At 41.9% G+C, this 20,308-nt stretch overlaps 4 protein-coding genes across 4 annotated transcripts; 1 reads left to right on the plus strand and 3 right to left on the minus strand.

Annotated features, from left to right (window-relative positions):
- Nucleotides 1-11,956: 11,956 nt before the first annotated feature.
- PG986_004544 (uncharacterized protein) lies at nucleotides 11,957-13,558 on the plus strand (the record flags this gene model as incomplete). Its single annotated transcript, XM_066840766.1, has 4 exons — nucleotides 11,957-12,640; nucleotides 12,684-12,902; nucleotides 13,010-13,176; nucleotides 13,264-13,558. 4 exons carry the CDS (start codon nucleotides 11,957-11,959, stop codon nucleotides 13,556-13,558), a joined length of 1,365 nt encoding a protein of 454 aa, XP_066703393.1.
- Nucleotides 13,559-14,185: 627 nt separating this feature from the next.
- PG986_004545 (uncharacterized protein) lies at nucleotides 14,186-15,717 on the minus strand (the record flags this gene model as incomplete). The annotated part of the gene is made up of 2 exons (XM_066840767.1): nucleotides 14,186-14,764; nucleotides 14,851-15,717. 2 exons carry the CDS (start codon nucleotides 15,715-15,717, stop codon nucleotides 14,186-14,188), a joined length of 1,446 nt encoding a protein of 481 aa, XP_066703394.1.
- Nucleotides 15,718-16,588: 871 nt separating this feature from the next.
- Nucleotides 16,589-17,637, minus strand: PG986_004546 (RTM1; the record flags this gene model as incomplete). The annotated part of the gene is made up of 3 exons (XM_066840768.1): nucleotides 16,589-16,813; nucleotides 16,892-17,308; nucleotides 17,413-17,637. 3 exons carry the CDS (start codon nucleotides 17,635-17,637, stop codon nucleotides 16,589-16,591), a joined length of 867 nt encoding a protein of 288 aa, XP_066703395.1.
- Nucleotides 17,638-18,501: 864 nt separating this feature from the next.
- On the minus strand, nucleotides 18,502-20,295 carry PG986_004547 (GMC oxidoreductase; the record flags this gene model as incomplete). The annotated part of the gene is made up of 1 exon (XM_066840769.1): nucleotides 18,502-20,295. One exon carries the CDS (start codon nucleotides 20,293-20,295, stop codon nucleotides 18,502-18,504), a length of 1,794 nt encoding a protein of 597 aa, XP_066703396.1.
- Between the last annotated feature and the right edge of the window lie 13 nt (nucleotides 20,296-20,308).

Genomic DNA, 20,308 nt, shown 5'->3' on the forward strand with positions numbered 1-20,308 from the left:
GAATTTTATTCGTAATAGGTTTATAATTACTTAACCGTATTTTTAAAGTTTTCTACGGGATACTAGGTTAAATCGGGATTTTATCCTCTTTATTCGACTTAATATTATAATTTCTAATAATAAGTTTTTAAACTAATAATACGGTATACCTTTTATTTTTTTTCTTCGCCTAATTCGATTACCTCGCCGTTAAGGTTTCGTGCCGCTTATTTAACTAAGGGGTTATTCGGGTACTTTTTAAGTCGGTTTATATAGAAGACCTTAAAACTTATCTATCCTTTTAAAATTTTTAATAGATACGAGTAACTGATTTTTCGTTCGATTTTATAATATTATCGGGTTAAAAAATAATCGAGTTTATCGGTAAGCCTTATAAAAAACCAGGTTTTTTTAATAATAAATACTTAATCCCCGATATCGAAATCCGGTTACCGTCGGTGCTTATTTTTTTAATTATATATTTTTTATTAAGCTTTAATTATATTTTTTTTAATTATTTTATAATAATTAACGATTCGTTTTATTAAATTTTATACGGTTATTCGGCTAAGCGTTTCGCGTTCTTTTAAATTCGTTATGTTTTTAATCCTAGTTTTTTAATTTTAGGTAAATTTTATAGGGAACCCTATTTCGATCTCGTAAGGGGAATACTTCATTAAATTTTAAAGCAACGTAGCTTAGGCGGTATTTATAGCCGGTAAAGCTTCGTTTTAATCGTCTTAAAAATAGTTAGTAAATACTCGTAGTTTTTATTCGAAGTATTAAATCGTTACTTCGGCTTATCCCGCTGTTTAAAAGTAACTTATCGAGGATAGTTTTTACTTAATTCTTAGGATTTTTAATACTTTATTTATAAAAGCGGAGATAAATCACGGTCCTCGGTTTAAGGTTATTATTAAAAAGTAATTATATATTCGATATAATCTTTCGTAGTATAGTTAAGCTATTTCGGTTATAATAATAGTTATTTAATAAACGATGCTCTATATTTATTTCCTTAATTTATTAATTATTAGTATAATATTATTATTCCTTTTTTTATTTTTAAACATTATTTTAAAGTTTACCGCGATAGCGTCCTAAGGTCGTAGTAGAATTAATAATAAGTGTAAGAGGCCGGGTGTTTTATCGCGGGGAACCTTGTTCGGCTTATATTTTATGTAGTTAATTACGAATATATCGTAATTTTTATTTAATCTTAGTCATTAATATTTTATTTATACTAAGCGCTTAGTTTTATTTTTTTAAGTGTACTGTAAAGGTTCGAGAGTAAACCTTATCGATTATACGGGTTTAAAAATCGTTTTCGTCGAGTATAATAAGGCGCCTTAGAATAGGATAAATCGTTCGTTAATAATTTATTTTTATATTCTATTTTTTCGGGCTCTTTATTTATATATTTCTAATCTTGGATATATAATATTTTCGTATAAAAAGGTATCGGTAAGTTTATATTTAAAGCGTTTAAGTAGTTCCTTAATTAAGTATAATTAAGAGCTCGCTTTTTTTTAATTAGGTAACGCGTTTTTTTTAAAGTTTAAATAACGTTTAAAAAGGCTAGTTTAAATAAGGCTATAGTTCGTTAAGCGTCCTTTTTATCTTTTTAAGTTTTAAAATTACCTGCTTTTTTAAAAAGTACGTTAATGAGGATGTTTTTCCCCCCGGCTTATAAGTAATTATAAAATTATATTATAATAATGTATTAGCCTAAGCCGTTTATTTTACGTTAAATAGTCGTTTAGTACCGAAATATTAAAATGTTTCGTAATTAATAATTATAAAAAATGGTTGAGATCGTTATAACCCTATTAATTCCGCTCTCTAATATTTAAACGTTCTTATTATTACTAGTATTTTTTATCCTAAATAAAGTAATTATACTCGGCTCTTTATATTATTTCGAAGTAAAAATATACGGGATATTATTTATCGTTAAATTCCTCCCTTTAAAATAAAACGCTAGCTAAGATATTATCCAATATATCGGTCTCGATTCGGGTTTTTTTATCGTAAAAAAAGTGTATTAACACGGGCGCCTCTAGGAATAACTTTTTTAACCTCTCGAATACCTCTTAATATTCGTCGGTCCACGCGAAAATAAAACTTTTTTAATTAAGTTCGTTAAGGGCTTAACGATACAATTATATTCGTATATAAAACGTTAATAATAATTATAAAATCTAAAGAAAAACTAAACGGCTTTAACATTAATAAAAACGTCTTAGTTTTTAACGGCCTTAATCTTCTCGGGGTTAATTTTTACGCCGTTTACACCTATTATAAAACCAAGGTATTTAATCTTAATAACGTAAAATTCGCATTTATTTATATTAATTTAAAAGCTTACTTCCTTTAATTTTTATAACATTTTCTTAATATATTCCACGTGTTTTTCCTCGCATTCCGAATAAATTAAAATATCGTTAAGGTAAACGCTATAAAATAAATCTAAATACTTTATTAAAATCTCGTTAATAAACCGTTAAAACGTTATAAAGCTATTAATAAATTTAAAGGGGAAAACTTAATATTTAAAGGATTTATACTTAGTCCGAAATATCGTTAAATCTTAATCTTAAAGTTTTATACGAATCCTATAGAATGCTTAGCGGATATCGATTTTAATATATATTTTAGCTTTAATTATTCTATCAAGGGTTTTATTAATTAACGGTAGCGGATATCGGTCTTTCTTAATAAATATATTTAGTTTACGATAATTAACGTAGAAACGGAGTCTTTTATCAGCCTTTCGTATAAATAAAATAGGCGCTACTTACGGAATAGTATTATTAATAATAAAACCTTTTTTAAAACGGCTGTAACGTATTCTTTATAAACTTTAAATTCCTCGAAAAATATTTTATAAAGTAAACTAAACTTTAAATCTTTAGGGCTCTTTTTTTCTAAGTTTATTCGATAATCGTTTACGTTTTCTCGGTATAGTATAATAATATCGAATTAAATTTTATTAAAAATATTGTAATATTTATAATAATTAAAAGGTATAGCTTCTTTAATTTTTTATTTTAGGGTTTCTTCGTCGTTTAATAAAAAATCGTTTTTAAAGTTAATAAATCGATTAATATTGCTTAGGTATATAATTTTTATAACGTCGGAACCGATATCGCTAAAATATCCGCCTACGTTTAAGGTTTATACCTCGACGGGCCTTAACTTATACTATCTTACGCCGTTTCGTTTTAGCCCGTAAAGGGGGTTTTTCGGGGGACGACCCCTCCTAAATAAAAGCCTTTTAATTAGGCGCGGGGGTAGTAATTTATCGAATTAACGGTTTATTTTAAAGATTTCGGGATTTTTAAACCGGTCCCTCGAAGGCGGTTTTAATATAACGTAACGGGGTAATATCGGTCCTTTTATTATTTAGTTTTAACTATTTATTTTCTATTTTTTAATAAACTATTCGATACGTTATCGAATTGTTTCTATAATAGCTTAAAGAACTGCCTCCGGTTCCTTAGGTTAACTTAAAAACGGGCTATTATTTAAAGCTTTTAGTTTATTTATTATAATAAGCTATTGGTAATTAAGTTAAGGCTTCGAAAAAAAAGCTTTATCCCGTTTTCGTTTATTTTCGATGAACATTTTTTTTTGCTTTTAAATAATATTTTAATTATACTCAGGTTTTTTTAAAAGCTGTTTTACCTCTATAATATCGATATTTCGGGTTTAAGTTTTTTATTAATTTTTTAAAAAGATTAGCCGCTTTCTCCGATAATTTACTATAACGTCGTATTTTTTAAACTATTTTCGTCCGATAATAAAATCGTACTTTATATTAATTATAAAGAAAGGTGTAAAAAATGTTTTATATTTTTATGTTTTAAATTTAAAAGGAGGGCAATATTAATTAATTAAAAGGATTTACCGTCGTATTCTTTAATAATTTTAAATTAAAACTTAATTAATTATTAAAAGTTTAATCGCTTTATTATTTTACGGGCTAATTTTACGCTTATAAATAGTTTTCCATTAATTCCCGTATTTACGAATATATTAATAGTGGTAATAAATAATCTATTATTTATTATAATATAGGTAAAAGTAAAAGGGTCCCTTTTAAGGTAGATTTATAGGAAATTAAAAGGTATATTTTATATACTCAGCTCGGATAATATCCTTAGAAAGGAATTAAAATTCTTTAGGGTATTTAGTTTTTCGAGTTATCGGAGTCCTTTTTAAACGGGCAGAGCTAAACGAAACGGTTAATTTAAGATTAGTAAGATTATATTTTATTAAAGTTATTAATCCGTTAATTCGTTTAACACGCTACTAGTCGAGAATTTTTTTATTAAAACAGTTCCGGGAGAAATATCCGGTTTTTTTATAATTAAAGCATGTTCCTTTAATTAAAAACTCTTTTATCTTAGTGGTAGGAATACGACGGGAGATATCGGTTTACTTAAACGATCCGGCAGCGGAGCCACCGGTAAAACTAGTTTTAAGGGCAGTGTTTCGTTTAATACTTTTTTCGGTAGTTCTAATATTATCTTTTTTTTTACGCCGTTAGGCTAAACGTAATTACGATTTTATTAATAGTCGTATTGAAAAATAATAAAATAAAATTTATTGAACGAAATATTATTATTATAATAATTAGTAATTACTTTCTCGTTTAATTAAACGAGTAATTTATTATTAAGTTTCCGTTTATAAACGTTTTTTTTAACGCGGGCGTATCCGGTTAGCTTAATAAACTCGAGTCGGAAAATTTAAAACCTGTTACTAAGTTTTATAATTAAGTTTCGAAAAGCTTTATAAGTTTTTTCGTAAGCGTTAAAGTTATAATATTATTTATATAAGTAATTTAAAAAGTTTTTAAAAGTTTTAACTAAGGGGTCGTCCTACTCGTTAATAACGAAAAAGTGTAAATTCTCAGCGGTTTTATCGTTAACCCGGTTAATAATATAGGTACACTTATCTTTATTAATAAAATAATAGTTAATATTCGTTTTTAATTTGCTTTTTAAGATTATAAACTAATAATCGAACTTAATTTTAAATTTCTTTTTATTAATAAATAAAAAAGGGTCGAATATTTTAATATTTCGTTTAAAACCATTAAGTAACGTAACGCCGGTACGGGTCGTTCCTTTTATTTAAACCGAGATTCCTCGGTTTCGAATTAAAAGATTAACGATATATTAATTTAATTGCTAAATTCCTTCGTTTCTTTCTATAACGACTAATATAAAATCTTTTTTTTTCTCGGTAAGCTTACTATCCTTATTTAGTTTTTTATTTTAACTATCTTTTTAATTAGCGTCTTTATTTAAATCTTTTTCGCCGAGGACGGTAATCTATATATAGTTTTTTTTAAACTAGTATTAAGGTTTTTAAAAATCTTTATTAAATTAAGGGCTTAATTTTTAAAGCTTATTATAAAAAAAGTTCGCAGTTTAAACTCCTCTTAAATAGCGGTCGGGTTTTTTTATATATTTTATCGAAATATTTTTCGACGATTAAGCCTTCGCGTTTAAACCACTAAGTTTTCGTGGTTTCGATAAAAGCTACGAAAAGTATCGTGGAAATATTATAGTGAAAATTATATATAGTAATTAATCGTTTAATTTTTTTTTCGATATTTTCGTTTATAACGTTAAGGAAATTATCGGAAAAAAAAAGCGTTCGTAGTTTAAGTTTAACCTCGACTTAATATAATTAATAAAATAATTCGGAGGCGATAACTTTTTATTTTAAATCACTTTTAATATTAAATAATAAATCTTCGCCTTTACGCCCGGTAATAACGTTTTAATTACTTACGTTTATTAGGTTTACGTTAAAATAAATAAAAAATACGCGTTTAATTAATAAAGAATTTCGCGCGGCACGTTTTTTTAAGCTCGCGAAAAAGCGGTTAATATCGTCGATATTAAAACGCACCGATTTACGGGCCTATTTTATGCGCGTATCGCGCTTTTTTAATGTTACGACCTAGCTATTTATACGGCTAAGAAAGAGGTATAGCGATTTTAAAAACCCCGCAGTTAAAAGTAATGAACGAGAATACTAATAAAAGCCGTACGGACTACCTCGTTACGTAATAGTTCACTATAGATTACCGTAAGCTACCGTAAGCTTAAGGGTATAGTTCACTATCTTAGCAAGTAAGCTAAACACTACGATTAGATTACTAGATTACTAGTAAGCTAGTAATCTAAGGAAATATAGCAAAATCGATAAAGAAAAGATTAGATATATAATAATAAACCTTTCTTATATATTTTATATAGACATTCTTTACTTTAGCGATTAATTTAAATATTAATTTAATATATTAATAAGGTATATTACTTTAAACGAACCTATTATACTTTTAATTAAGTTTTATAATTAGTTTAAAATATTATTTATTATATTAAACGGACGTATTTATTTATACATTTAAGTACTCTCTCGTTTTAGTTAATATAAACCCTAGTACGTTTATAAGGTTTCTTTTAAACCTCGATAGCCGTTCGTTATATTTAAGCCGGCGGCTATTTTAATTAATTACTTTATTTAATCGAAATTAATTTAAGTTTTAATTTTTAAAAAAGTAAGATATTTATAAGACTTTCTTAGGCGTAATAAATTAAATTTTTTTCAGTAATATTATAATTATAGTAATTCGAAAAGTAAAACTATAAATTATTACTTTATTATAAAAAACCGAAAAAAGATAGAGAAAAAGGGAAAAGGTTTAGCCTTGCCGGAACGATTTCCTTATTTAAATAAGTGGGGAAAAATTAGGTGGCGCTCGGGCTATCTCTCGCACGCCCTTGCCCCACTCTAGTTAATAAGGCCACTAAAGGCCTATTTTAAGGTGCGCCGTAGCAAATCGCGTAGATTTTTAAAACGATTATAATAGCTTACGCTTTAAAAAAGACAGCTTTAATTCTTTAATAAATTTAATAAATAAATAAAGAAAGTAATCGTTTCGAATTAAATTAAGATAAAAAGTAAAAAAATAAGGCTATAATTTAATTATAATAAGCTTAAAAAAATTACTAGATTAAGTGCTCTTTTATAATAAAAAAGTATTAAATCGAATTTTTTAATTAGTGCGATTTAATAACGCACTCTTTTCGCCGATTTATTAACGAGAAGTGCGTATTATTAAAATATAAAATAAATCGAATAACAAGCCTTTATAAATAAGTCTTAGTATAAATAAATAACGTGGTTTATTATTACGCGACGTATATTACTTAGCGACGCATTTTAACTTAATTCTAATATAATTAAACTTTAACGCGTAATATTTTTATAACGTGGTTTATTACTACGCGACGTATATTATTTAACGACGCACTTTTTTTATTTCTTAACCCTTTTATATAAGTTAAATTAATTATAATATATTAAATTAATTAAACCTACTCGCTATTTAATTCGTTATTTAATTTCATCTCCTTTTTATATATTCGCGCATTATAACCTATCTTTTTATAAATATTATAACGCCTTCCACCGGTCGCCCTTCGTTTCGACGAACCCCTAGTTTCGCTTTTATTAATCGCTAAACGCTTCTTTTTACCTTTTATCCTATAGCTCTCAAAATTTTTAAATAGTAAGGGTTTTTTTAAGTTAAACTCGTAATTTCTTAGCTCTCCGGCGTTTAAAAAGGGCAAAATTAATCGTTTATAAAGGATAAATTTTTACGTGTATAAAAATTATTAAATACGCTATCGCATTTATATTTTTCGTTATTTAATTTATAGTATTTAAAATTAACGTTAACGTGATTTATTACTACGCGACGTATATTACTTAGCGACGCACCTTAATTTAATTCTAATATAATTAAACTTTAACGCGTAATACCTTTATAATTATAATGCTTAATTAATCCTAAAAAAACCGAATAGTTTTAACAATTTAAGCGATACGAAACGAACCGAATTAAATAAATTAAAGAGCAGTAATAAAAGTTTATAATATACCTAAATTAATTCTACGCTATTAAATATATAACCGAACTTTAAAACGTAAAATCTAATTGAAACGACGTAAAATAAATCTAATTAAAAAGGAGGTACTTCGTAAATATATAATTAATTCAAATACCTAAGGGATACCTCCCGATCTCGCTAGTATAAAAGATATAGCTAATTTCTTTACCATATTACGCGGCGGCGACCGCGTCGGTAAACACTAAGTTAAGCGCTTTATCGATTATAACCCGGACTTAAAGATTAAAATAAATTATCGGTACGATTATTAAAGGGTTCTTTACAAGGATTCTAAAATTATTTTTACTTAGTTTACATTAATTATAAATATAAAGGCGAAATATAGGATCGTTAATAAAAATATTTAAAATTTTAATAAAATTAGCTTTATAATAAATATAATCGAGTTAATACTCGTTATAATATATATTAAGCGGTATAGAAAGGTGAAATCGGTTTAGCTTAATAATTAAGAATAGACAATAACTATTAAATACATTAATTTATAGGGTTAATATATTCCGCCGTTTTTAATCGTTTAAGGTTAATATTACCTCGTAAACTAATCCTACGAAACCGATTTATCGGGCGATTAAATAATTAAGCCGATTTCTAATAGTTAGATTAATAACGAAATAGGCTTAAATTAAATTAAACATTTCGATAAATATACTAAATCGTAGATAAAAAATCGCTACCGCCTCTTAATTCTCGACGGCTACGAAAACTATATTTCAGCCGAATTTAAAACATATTATTAAAATAACGATATTATTATTATTAATATACCTCCTTATTTATTACACTTATTTTAACCTTTCGATATAATACTTTATTCGCTTTTAAAACGTGCTTATTCGAAAAAAATCGAGCTATTTATTAAAGCTTTTATAAATTATATTATTAAGCTCGAGTTTTTTATCGCCTTTAAAACCGCGTATTTTACTATTTTTACAGAAATTAATATTAAATTTAAATTTAACGTATTTAATTTAATACTTTATAATTTTAACGAAGTAATTAATAAATTAAATATACGTCTCCGGACGCTTATATTTAACTTATCCCGTTTAGGGACGGCTAGTATTTACGACCTTTAAACGCCGTTTAACCCTTAATAAATAATTAAGCACTCTATTTATATTAGAAAGAGGGTGTTTATTTATTAAAAAAGCTTTCCAACGCCGATTTTAAATACGATAAACTAAATAGCGAAAAGTATAATTAAAATAGCTTATAAAATAACCTTTATACGTAATAAATATATATATTAAAAGAGGTTAATTTAATACTTTTTAAGCGCCGGAAAATTAAAAAGTCGCAAGTTTAGCTTAAAAAAGCCTTTACTATTAAAAAATTTTAGCAACTATAAAACGAAAAGGTAAAAAGGAAGCGTTTAACGCCCGATAAAAGTAAAAATAAAGGTTCGTTAAAGCGGAGGGCGATTAATAAAAAACGCTATAATATTTACGGCGAAATAAGTTATAATACGCGAATATATAAAAAAGATATAAAATTAAGCGAGGAATTAAATAACGAATAGTTTTAATTAATTTTAAGCGTTATAATTAAATTAATTTATATAAAAGGGTCGAGAAGTAAAAAAGGTACGTCGTTAAGTAATATACGTCGCGTAGTAATAAACCACGTTACCCTATTTTTTTATTAAATTAATATACGGTAATAAGGTTAATTTATATAATAATTTTAACGTTTATCGACACCGCTTTTAATAATAAAATCTCTACCTTTTAATTAATAATTAAAAGAGCTTAATATAATTATATAACGCTATTAATAATATATATGAAATTAGTTAATTAAATAAAATTAAAATATATTAAGCTAAAGAGGAAAAAAAGAAAGGAGGAAGGAAAGTTAGCTTTAATACGATGCGAAAAGTAAAGTAATAATATATAAAACACGGTATTAAGTAATTAATTAATCCACGTGTATCGGCTTTAATAAAGCTTAGTTACGTAACTTTATAATAATTAAACGAGTAAAATTTAACCCCTTTATATACTATTATTATTATTTAAAGGCTCTAAAATTATTTAAAATTTAGAGGGGTTATTTAAGGGGGAGGGGCAGCCGATAAGGGTTACATCTTAAACGTTTAGTGTGGTTCAAAGCATGGCAGCACACCCGAGATTAAGCCTTAAACTTCAATCCACAACTTCTCGACGCCAAGGCGACTGGCAGCAACGAAGCAGACGTAGCCATCCTTGGCCGAGCCAAAACCCCGCCTCTGCACCGGTGGGACTGGTAGACGTCCCCGGGCGGGCTTTCGTGGGTCGCCAAAACCTCCAACATGTTCCGTGCAGACGGCCTGGCTCTGGCGCAGACGTCCGCTCCCCCGGTCCGAGTCGGAATCCGCCGCGCCCGACACTACGCGGATATGTGTCTTGGTCAAAGAGGCCAGCCGTCATCGATATTGGCAGCGGCGTCTTTATCTCCGTGCACTGCCAAGGGTGTGGATGCCACTAATCATCCTCGCACGGAGGACACGGAGCGCTTGGTGCTTAATCCGATACTCCTACCTGTATGCACCGAGATCTCTAGCGTAAGACTGTAATTTTTGATAGGTCTTGCATAAAGGCCCAGAACGATATGCCTGGAAAAGGTTCGTTACTGAAAGCTGGAAATTTCTATATATATACCTAGTACGATGCCTTTCGCCCCCTCCCCCCCAGTGCTGGATGGTTGATCAATGGCCGTGCATCACACCACAATGCTGCAATGAGTATCAACGCCGCTCAGATGTCTGGGTAATTATTTGTGTCTGGTGTGTGTGCCGCCAGTCCCGAGAATACACGGGAAAAGCAACGAGTGCTGCAGATCGGTATCTTCAATCTGAATCACCCAAAATAAGAATTTCGTGACAGAAACCAAAACGCGAAGAACACATGACTCTTCAAATTTGTTCTTGGTCTTCATATGTTTGTGGTTTCCCCTTATTAGCTCCATACCAACCAGGAGGGCGTTTGATCATGCTCAAATAGTGCCCAGTCGTGACGGGCCGTTGAGCGCCAAGGCGCGCCTGCCGTTATTTTGACAGCGGACGGCTCGATCCTAGGCGGAAGCGAAGACGGGCGAAAAAGCAAGCCCCGACGCGAATGTACAGTATTTATTGTGTCTCTGGAGTCGAATCTGGGCCGACCCTTCCGTCACGTCGATGTCCGCATGTCACTACTGCTCGGAATGAGACAAGGCTCGCGGGAAGTCTCGATTCTATATTCGTATCTGATAGTCCTCGATTTGAGAATGCGACTTCGCGTGGCGAGCTCTGCTTGATGCAAGACACCCATCTACACCACGCGGTAGTGGTTGCTTCCGCTAGTGGCCGTCTAGTGCCAGCTGAAGATGACGGCAAGGCTTAGGCAACCGATCCCGTAGCATGACCGGTCTAGATGCTCCCGTCGGATCAGGCACGGACTGCCCAGCTACTGCGTGTCGCCATATCCTGTGGCTGATCCCCATGGCCTTAGGGTCGTATGAACCCTGAAAGACTCTCTACCTTGGGGAGACATTCCGGCGTTACACCCATACGCCTCATTCTCGCCCTATTGAGAGACGGTTCATCAAACTATCTATACCAGTGTGTGTGGCTCAAGCCAAGACACAACAATATGAACCGGCTTCATTACTCAGCGACAGGCCCAAGACAGATGCAGTCTTAGTTCCCTGATCTCGGTGCTCTACATGCGCGAATTGACGAGACACGATAGGCTCAGCAGACCGAGGTCTGAGAGCTTCTCCTGAGTAAACTCGCCACATACAACTGGCAGTCCATACCTATCTCTCCTGATATACATACTCAGCCATGCCGCTCTCTATGACCTGTGGGACTTATCCTTCCCTTCATTTCGCATTCGCAATCGCATTTCCAGATAGTCACTCATTTGCTAGCTTGGAGCTCACTTTCACTAGCCAACACCAAAGTTCCGGACTCACTACGAAGCAGTCCACGACACTCTTTCACTACCGCCGCGACCATGAAGCTACAAACCATCACAATATGCGGCGGCATAACGGCGGCATCCGCGCTGACCTTGCCATTGGTCGATCTGGCACTGGACCTTCCGGTGCGGATATACGAAGCCGCCGCATCGGCGCCCGCTCTGCCCCTGTCCGCGTTCCCCAAGTTCGAGACGGTGCGGTACCAGGACGCGGTGCAGAACGCGACGTCGTACACCAAGGTCTCCTCTGCAGAGGTTGCCGATGCCAACGCAGAAGCCAGCGCCGGTAGCGCCCAAAATGCTCCTACCGTCCCCTCGTTCAACAATGACCCTGCTCTCCCACCGGCAGCCGGCGGCGGAAGCACCAACGACGCGGCAAACAGCGCCGGTGACGCCCAAAACACCCCCGTCACCTCGCCCGAACCTGAGGTTGCTCCGCTACCTGAGAGCCCGGCAAACACGACCACCGACTCATTCGAAACTGAGCCTATCCCCGCCCCTGCGAGCCCGGAAACCAGCAGCGACAGCACCGTCCCCGCCGACAACAGCAACAACACCACCCCCAGCGTCCAAGCCAACCAAGCCGCCACGTGCGGGCCCCTGCGCACGCGCATCGAATGGAGCGCGTACCCGACGGTCGACAAGCGCGCCTTCGTGGACGCGATCGCGTGCCTGCAGTCGAAGCCCCCCCTCGGGCCAGTTCCCGCCCGCGACGAGCCGGTACGAGGACTTTGTGCGGCTGCACCAGGCCTGGACGCCGCAGATCCACAACAACGACCTCTTCCTCATCTGGCACCGCTACTTCGTCTGGGCCTTCGAGCAGGCCCTGCGCGCCGAGTGCGGCTTCCGCGTCAACGGCCTGCCCTGGTGGGACGAGACGCGCAACGCCGGCCGCTTCGCGAGCGCGCCCGTCTTCACCGCCGAGTACTTTGGCAGCTTGCCGACGCAGAACGGGGGGGAGGGGACGTGTATCACCAACGGTGTAAGTGCCTACCTACTCTGAGGAGTCGCGGGCGGGGAGCGGGTACCACCATATCGAAGAGATGTGTGCTACAAATTGCTGACATGAGAGGTCGTCCGTCCAAACAGAGATTCGCTGGACTCACGCTCCATATCGGCCCCGGAGACGGCCATCAGGCGCACTGCCTATCCCGCGCCGTCGACGAAACGGGGACCGCCCAAGTGAACAAGGACTACGAGAACCTCTGCCTATCCTACACGAGCTTCACCGACTTCGCCAAATGCTGGGAGCAAGGGTAAGGTCCCTTCCCTCCCATTACCCCCCCCGACCCCCCGACCCAAGATGAGATGGGGAGCTCGCTAACAAGCATACCCATCTACAGACCCCACGGCATCAGCCACAACAGCATCGGCAGCGTCATGGCCGACGTGAAATCATCTCCCGGCGACCCGATCTTCTGGATGCACCATCTTTACATCGACCGCGTCTTCTCGGCGTGGCAGGACCGGGACGCCAGCGGCGCGCGCAAGCGCACCGTCAACGGCTGTGCCGACGGGAACCGGCCCTGCACGCCGCTGACGATGCAGACCAACATCCCCATGGGCGGCCTGCTGAAGGACGTGACCGTGGGGCAGGTCATGGACACGATGAGCGGGGCCATGTGTTACAACTTTTAGTAGTTCCCTGGGCCGATCCTATAGAAAGAGGAGGGTGACGAGCGAGATATATAGAAAGTGGTAGGGAGTTGGTAGTTATACAACGAAGTCTTCTTTTATGGAGATAGATGAGGAGTTGATAAAGGACATGTAAATAAGCAACAATTGCCATAGGTGGGGTGAATGACCATAATGGAGAGGATAAATGCCGTTGCTGATACCCTCGTTCGGCCTTGCCAACATGTTGATGGTCGTTATTGTATGCAGCAAGGAGCAATTCAAATATGTTATCCAAGAGCACGCCCGTAATATGTTCGCATTGAGTATTGCAGCTCATTTCTCATGACCGAGTCCTGAGTACATCTGATAATGGCTGGCCCAGACCTTGGCTGTTGGGAACCTCCTCTTAAGGCGGAATCGCACACTTGCGCCAGACCTCTCTTTGGAGAGTATTGGAAATAGGCAGTGGAAGATCTGGATATGAAAACTTGGCAAATGACATGTACAGTATAGTATGATGAGGGACGGCAGTAGTGCCACCAAAGACTCGAGTTGAAGGAGATGATCCATTGGAGATAGTGTACTCTATAAGATGTATCCATGCAAATATACACTGTTGTTACAACAAACAGGATTGACCTGTCTGTCCTATGAAGCCGCTGACGGCGACGACGGCGCATCGTCCGCGACCGGCTTGGACCCGGATTTCTGCTCCAGGGCCTTATCCAACATGCCCATGGTCTTGAGCTTCTCCGCCCGGACGCGCGCCCTGTCGTCCATCTGCCGGCGGATCAGGTCGATGCCGAGCGTGCCGGCGAACATACCGCCCATATGCGACGGCAAGTCGTACACTTTCGCCTTCTTGGAGAACAGGCCCGAGAGGTGGAGTCCCACCAGCAGGCCGAGGAAGATGACGCCCTCCGGTCCCTTCATCGGGGCCGGGGGGTAGCCGAAGATCTTGAACTCGTCGTTCTTGTGGAGCCAGAAGTACGCGGCCATGATGCCGTAGATGGCACCCGATGCGCCGAGCGTGGTGGCATGCAAGGTCCCGGTAATGACGAGGGTCGACAAGCTGGTCAGAAAGCCGAGGGTACCAGAGGCAAAGTACAAGGCGAGAAAATTGCCACGGCCGATTTCATCATGCAAGCGCACGCCGAAGAACCACAGCGCAACGAGATTTGGTATCATGTGGCCAAGCGCCTGGTGAGAGAAGATGGCGCCGACGAGCTGCAAAGCACGGGGTGTGGCGGGGATAACCATCAGATAGCGATTCAATATGGGCCAAGCAGGGGGAACCTCCACAGCGCAAATACAGCCAGGTTGGCGAGAATGAGGCCCAAACAGGTAGCAGCAGCCGGTGGAATATCGGGCCACAGCCTTTGAGACCGGCTGGGTGGCTTGTACATTTGGGTAGCGAAGTAGGCGGCAAACAGAACCAGGGCAGACATTGCGAATGCAGGCACGAGGCGCTCCCAGATACTCTTGTCCGGAGGTGCTTCGAGATCGGACGTGGCACGCATGGCGTGCTTCTGCCTCCACGGACTCATCTGCCGAGGCTGGGCATTCTGAGTAGACAATACGTCAATGTTGCCCAGTTGTTCCTCTTCTTCGCGCTTCGCCCTTTCTTCTTCCAGCCGTTTTTCTTCGGCCGCTTGCGCCGCTAGATTTCGCGCGCGGATGCGATCAATTGTACTTTCTCCATACGGCGAGTCACTCTTGGGTTTCCTTGGCAGTTTTCCAATTGGCGGCTGTGTTGGGTATTCTGGTTGGGCGACTGGTTTCTCGGGTTCGTGCTCTGGCTGGGCGGCCTCGTCGTATTGCTCCTGCTCTTCGAGGAGCCGCAGCTCGTCTTCGGCGCGGAGACCGGCATTGAGAATTTCGTCCACGGGGATGTGCTTGCGTAGATATTCCAGTGCGACGACCTTGTCCGAGGGCGAGTACTCGGCCGTGTTTTGCTGAAGATCGGGGTCGTCTAACGTACCCGCCACTCTGCGGCCGTGTATTATCCTCAGCAGCCGGTTGGCGTCTGCCGCAGGAATGTGCGTGCCGAATATCTCCCTGACCTCGCGAGGGTTGAGTTCCTCTTTGCGAAAGGGAAGACCGTCGGGATCGGTGTACGAGTCGGGTATCTGGTTATAATCGACGATGGCGCGGAACATGAAGGCCGTTCGAACCGACATTCGCGGCAGTAGACGGCGGTCACATTGTAACCGGCTTTGTCGGAGAACGCCCGAGGGACTGGGGACTAGCCAAGGGCCGTGATAGCAGATTCGAGAAGAGGAGAAACATCGTGCGGACGAGACAAATCGCGGTAGAGTCGAGGTTCGGGCAAGGTTCGCGGGGCGGGCCGACACAGCGCGGAGTCCAACTTGGAAGCTGGATATCGGCGGCGCCAAGGCAGAAAGGACGTTCATGGTCCTCGATTGCAGCGCTCTTCACCCGGCGGCTTCGGGGTTCAAGGCTCCATGAGCGCACACCTATATATGGAAAGAGGAGAAGGGCAGCCGTATTTCTATGCCCCGCAGAGGCATTGGTCGAATTGGAGGCAGCAGGTCGAACAGGACAGGTCCAACGCAAGTCGACGACATCAATTGTGCTCGAATGCGATCTCACCACACGCACTGCGGATGCTAATTTTGGTGGTGACTGGTGGCAGATTTCGGAACTTTGGCCCACCCCACCATTTAGTGCAGCTCCAGGTAGCCAGTCTGTTGGGACGATCTTGGCCCGGGGGGGTTCTACAGTCTACTGACCAGACTCATCCATCATCAATTGATATAATACAGTCTTTCTGGTACTGCGAGAAGATTGCCAATGGATAGACAAAGCGAATGAGTCATTGGAAACCAGAATGTTACAGTTCGCACTTTTCGAGAAGCCAATTGCCGTTGCGACTTCAACTACGTCATGGGCAGCCCGCCAGGCGTGTACCACATATTGACCGAACCCGCCAGCACCCGAGAGCTCAATGTCACGATGCAGGCTCGCTTCGAGGCTGATGGTATTCAGACTCTCCTAGCTCCAGAAATGAATGTATATGCTGCCTGGAGACTACTTCTCTATCGTACTACTACTGGTTCCCGCGGCTTCGGCCTCAGAATTGCCTTGATTACCAGCACCTGCGTTGCCCAGGTATTTGCTCGGGTGCCATACGCAGAAGACCAGAAGAGCGAAAATCATAAGAAGAGCTTCAAAGACCCAAAACATCCATTCGTGCCGCAGGCTGTAGCCTTCCTGCCCCTCAGCAAACTCTACCATGCGAAAAACGCAACGAATCTGAGAAGTTATTACCAGTTTCTCGGATACGAATGACAGCCCTCGTCTTGGTAAGGGGAGGGGATTGGGGAAGCATACCAAGATCAGGATACTGGAGATGTACACAGCCTTCAGGACATTGAACCATCCCTCGGGGCTGCCCGGTACGGCCATCGAGCGAGACAGATGGTGGAACCGTACAAGGATGCACAGGTATGTCGAGAAGGCAAAGACCTGAAGGGCCAGGCCAGCCAGCAAGATATTCATCCCGATGTCAGCGAGCTGGCCTACCCAACCGACCCCACTGGCCAAAGAAGACCCCGACGATTGGACGCACAGGCATACGACGTCGAAGCTGACATAGATGTGCGTGAGGCGTTGCGCCGGGACCTTGAAGATCCTGTGTCGGGAAGCGGGGAGAACAGCGCGAATCAGGCGGCCGATCAGGAGGTAGTTGCCAGCAGCGACGAGAATGGGAGCTAGTATGATGAGAGAAGTACTAGTGGCGAAAATACCCTATAGCATGGAAACAGGGGCTGTCAGCAGAGCTCACCCACAGCAATGTCTGCAGGCGTCAAACAGGCTCAGGAGAGAGGGGGCCCCGGATTGATGGTACTCACGATATCCTGGTGGTGCTGGGTCGAGTATGCACGCATCGCATACCCCGTCACCTGGCAAAGGCCGCCGATAGGCACAGAGACGAAGTACCACGCCTTGTACCGGTAACAGGTGAGATACGAAATCCAGAGGGTGGCGATGGTGTACAAGACGGTGGCCACGATTGCCAACGGCAGCGATGGCTCAAAACGCCAAACGCTCCAGTCCTCAGGCGGCGCGTCCGCCATCGTGGCTCTTGGTGAACTGGTTATCCACGTAAGACTACTGACTCGATGAGGCGTGATGTCGAACCTAGCGCTTCGTCGATGGAAGCGAGCTTGGTCGAACTTCTCAACAACATAGAGGATGACCTACCTTGTTCCAGGCAGCAGATAAATGAATAGCAGAAGACGGGCGACATGAATCGAAACCTCGAGGCCCTCGTACGGGAGCTGTCTCGCCGTGCCTATTAATACGAGCATCCACGACTGCGTGCCGCGTCATCTAAGCAGCAGGGGAATCTCGGCTAAGGCCATGTCCGCCTAACATCGTCTTGGCCGTTGCAGACCGGGTGGTGTTTTCCAATGAGACAGCTCGGAAAGACTGCAAGCTGACCATTGAGAGGTTGCTCCGGGGCAATGTGCATGGTCGTAGGATTTGCGTCAAGGGTCGCTACGAGGCACTTTACTGACTAAGTACCCAATTGGGAAGAAGACCTCAATTCCACCGAAATGGCTGCCTGGCCCGGCTCGGGCATGCGACATCCAAGTCAGTCACCTGTGCCGCATCACGAACGCTGTCTATCTAAGGTATCGAGTCTACAGCGAACACGATGAAATTGTGCTTACATAGAAAAGAGTAAACCCGGGTTTATTCAAGGACATTCATGTGTTGTGGTAGCTGTCTTTCAGCTTTGCCCTTTTCTGTTACAATTCTCTCTCTCTCTTTCTCAGGTCCCCTTATAAGTTTCAATGAATCTGCGACAGTATGATTGACCGACAAGCTGCTCTTGCCCTGGGGTGAGCCTGCTGTATTCTTCCAACCACGTACCGAAGTCGACCGACGGCCCCCTAAACTCGAGCTTGCCACCATGGAGTGTCTGACTTCCCAACTCAGGCCATATCCTCCTTGATAAACCCAGCAGCCAGCTCCGCGACACCGTACACGACCGCCTGCGGGTTCGCCGTCGGCTCAATCGGAAGAACACTAGCATCGCACACGCGCAAGCCCGCGACGCCGTACACACGCAGCCGGCCATCGACGACGCCGCCCAGCTCGCGCGTCATCATGGCGCACGTCCCGGTGTAGTGGTACGTCCCGTTGGCGGAGCGGCGGACGTAGTCGCGCGCGGCCTCGAGGTCTTCGAAGCGCTTGGCGAAGGGCTTGAGGTGGCGGCGGAGGGGCTCGGCGCGGCTGATGACGTCTTCGGTGAAGCGGACCTGGCGCGCCAGCACCTCGAGGTCGAGCGGGTGCGAGAGGTAGCGGCAGTCGACCCGGACGCCCTCGCTCGTGTGGGTCTGGTCGGCCGCGGCGCTGGTGATGTGCGTCGAACCTCGTGACAGCGGGTGCGACAGCTCGATGGCCACCGATACCCACTTGCCCGGGGCGCGGTGGCCTGGGTCGTCGGGCACGTCGAACGGCGCGTACGCGGGCCCGAAGACGTAGTTGCCCACCGCTGACGCGGGGTTCATCAGGACATCGCGCCCCACGAACGTTTCGTGCGCCTCAGCGAAGGCCGGCGTAGTGGGGTTGGACGCGTCGGGGACGAACGCTTCACGCGCTTGAGTCAGCATCAGATTGGCTCTCATTTGTCCCTCGGGGCCATGGAACTCCGGCAGGGGCAGCTGGGCCATGGTGACCATGTTGCTGGTGCTCATGGGCCCCGTGCCCTTGGTGGCGTAGTCCTGCATGGCGGCGTCGACGGCCTCGCGCTCCTGGCGGAAGGAGGCGTCGATCGTGTCGACGTCGTCGTTGGCCTCGAAGACCAGGCCCGTGAAGAGGTGGTTTTGGAGGTTCTCGCCGACGTGGGGGTTGTCGACTACCTCGTCGATGCCCAAACTTTGGAGCAATTTGGCTCCGCCTACACCCGAAAGCTCGAGGAGGCGGGGTGAGTTGATGGCCCCGGCAGTAAGGATCACCTCCTTGCGAGCCTCCGCGGTTTGAGTGTCACCGCCATTTGAGATGAATTGGACCCCTTTGGTGGCAGCGTCCCCACCAGAGGCAGACTTCTCAAGCAGGATCTTGGTCACGGTCGTCTCCGTGCGGACGGTCAGGTTCGATCTGTTCCGAACGGGATCCAGATAGGCACTGGCTGCGTAGCTCTTCTGCTTCGTCTTGGGATCGATGCTCTCGGCGGCGATGTTTGCCCCGCCGACACGGTAGGAGATGGAATCGGTCTCCGGGAATCCGACGGACCCTAGACCCTCAACCCAGGCCTTCTCCCAGAAGCCCTTGGACGACCCGACGGAAAGCTGAAGCGGGCCGTCGCCTTCCGCCTCGCCAGACGCCCTGTGCAGAGTGAACGACTTCTCCAGGGCCTTTTTGTACGCAGCGTAGTCCCAACCCTGGTCGCCATTCAGGGCCTTCCATCCGTCCACGGTCTCCTTGGACGTGTTGTTGAAGAGGAAGCTGTTGATGGCGCTCGAACCTCCCAGGGCCTTTCCCTGGGGGATGGTGATCTGCCTTGCCAGATCCTTTTGAGGGACCGTCTGGAAGGTCCAGTCATTGGGAGAGTTGGTCAGCAGGGGCCAGGCGCCCGGAGTCAGGGTGTTTTGGTCGTTGGCACGGTCATTACCGCTCTCCAGAACGAGAACCTGGAGGTTCGGATCCTCGGTAAGACGGTTTGCCAGTACGAGCCCGGAAGTACCGCCGCCTACAATGACGACGTCGTAGGTTTCTAAAGACATGTTGGTGCTTTCT

Source organism: Apiospora aurea (genome assembly GCF_038362705.1).
Source record: "Apiospora aurea strain CBS 24483 chromosome Unknown utg000003l_segment0_segment0, whole genome shotgun sequence".
Taxonomy (NCBI): domain Eukaryota; kingdom Fungi; phylum Ascomycota; class Sordariomycetes; order Amphisphaeriales; family Apiosporaceae; genus Apiospora; species Apiospora aurea.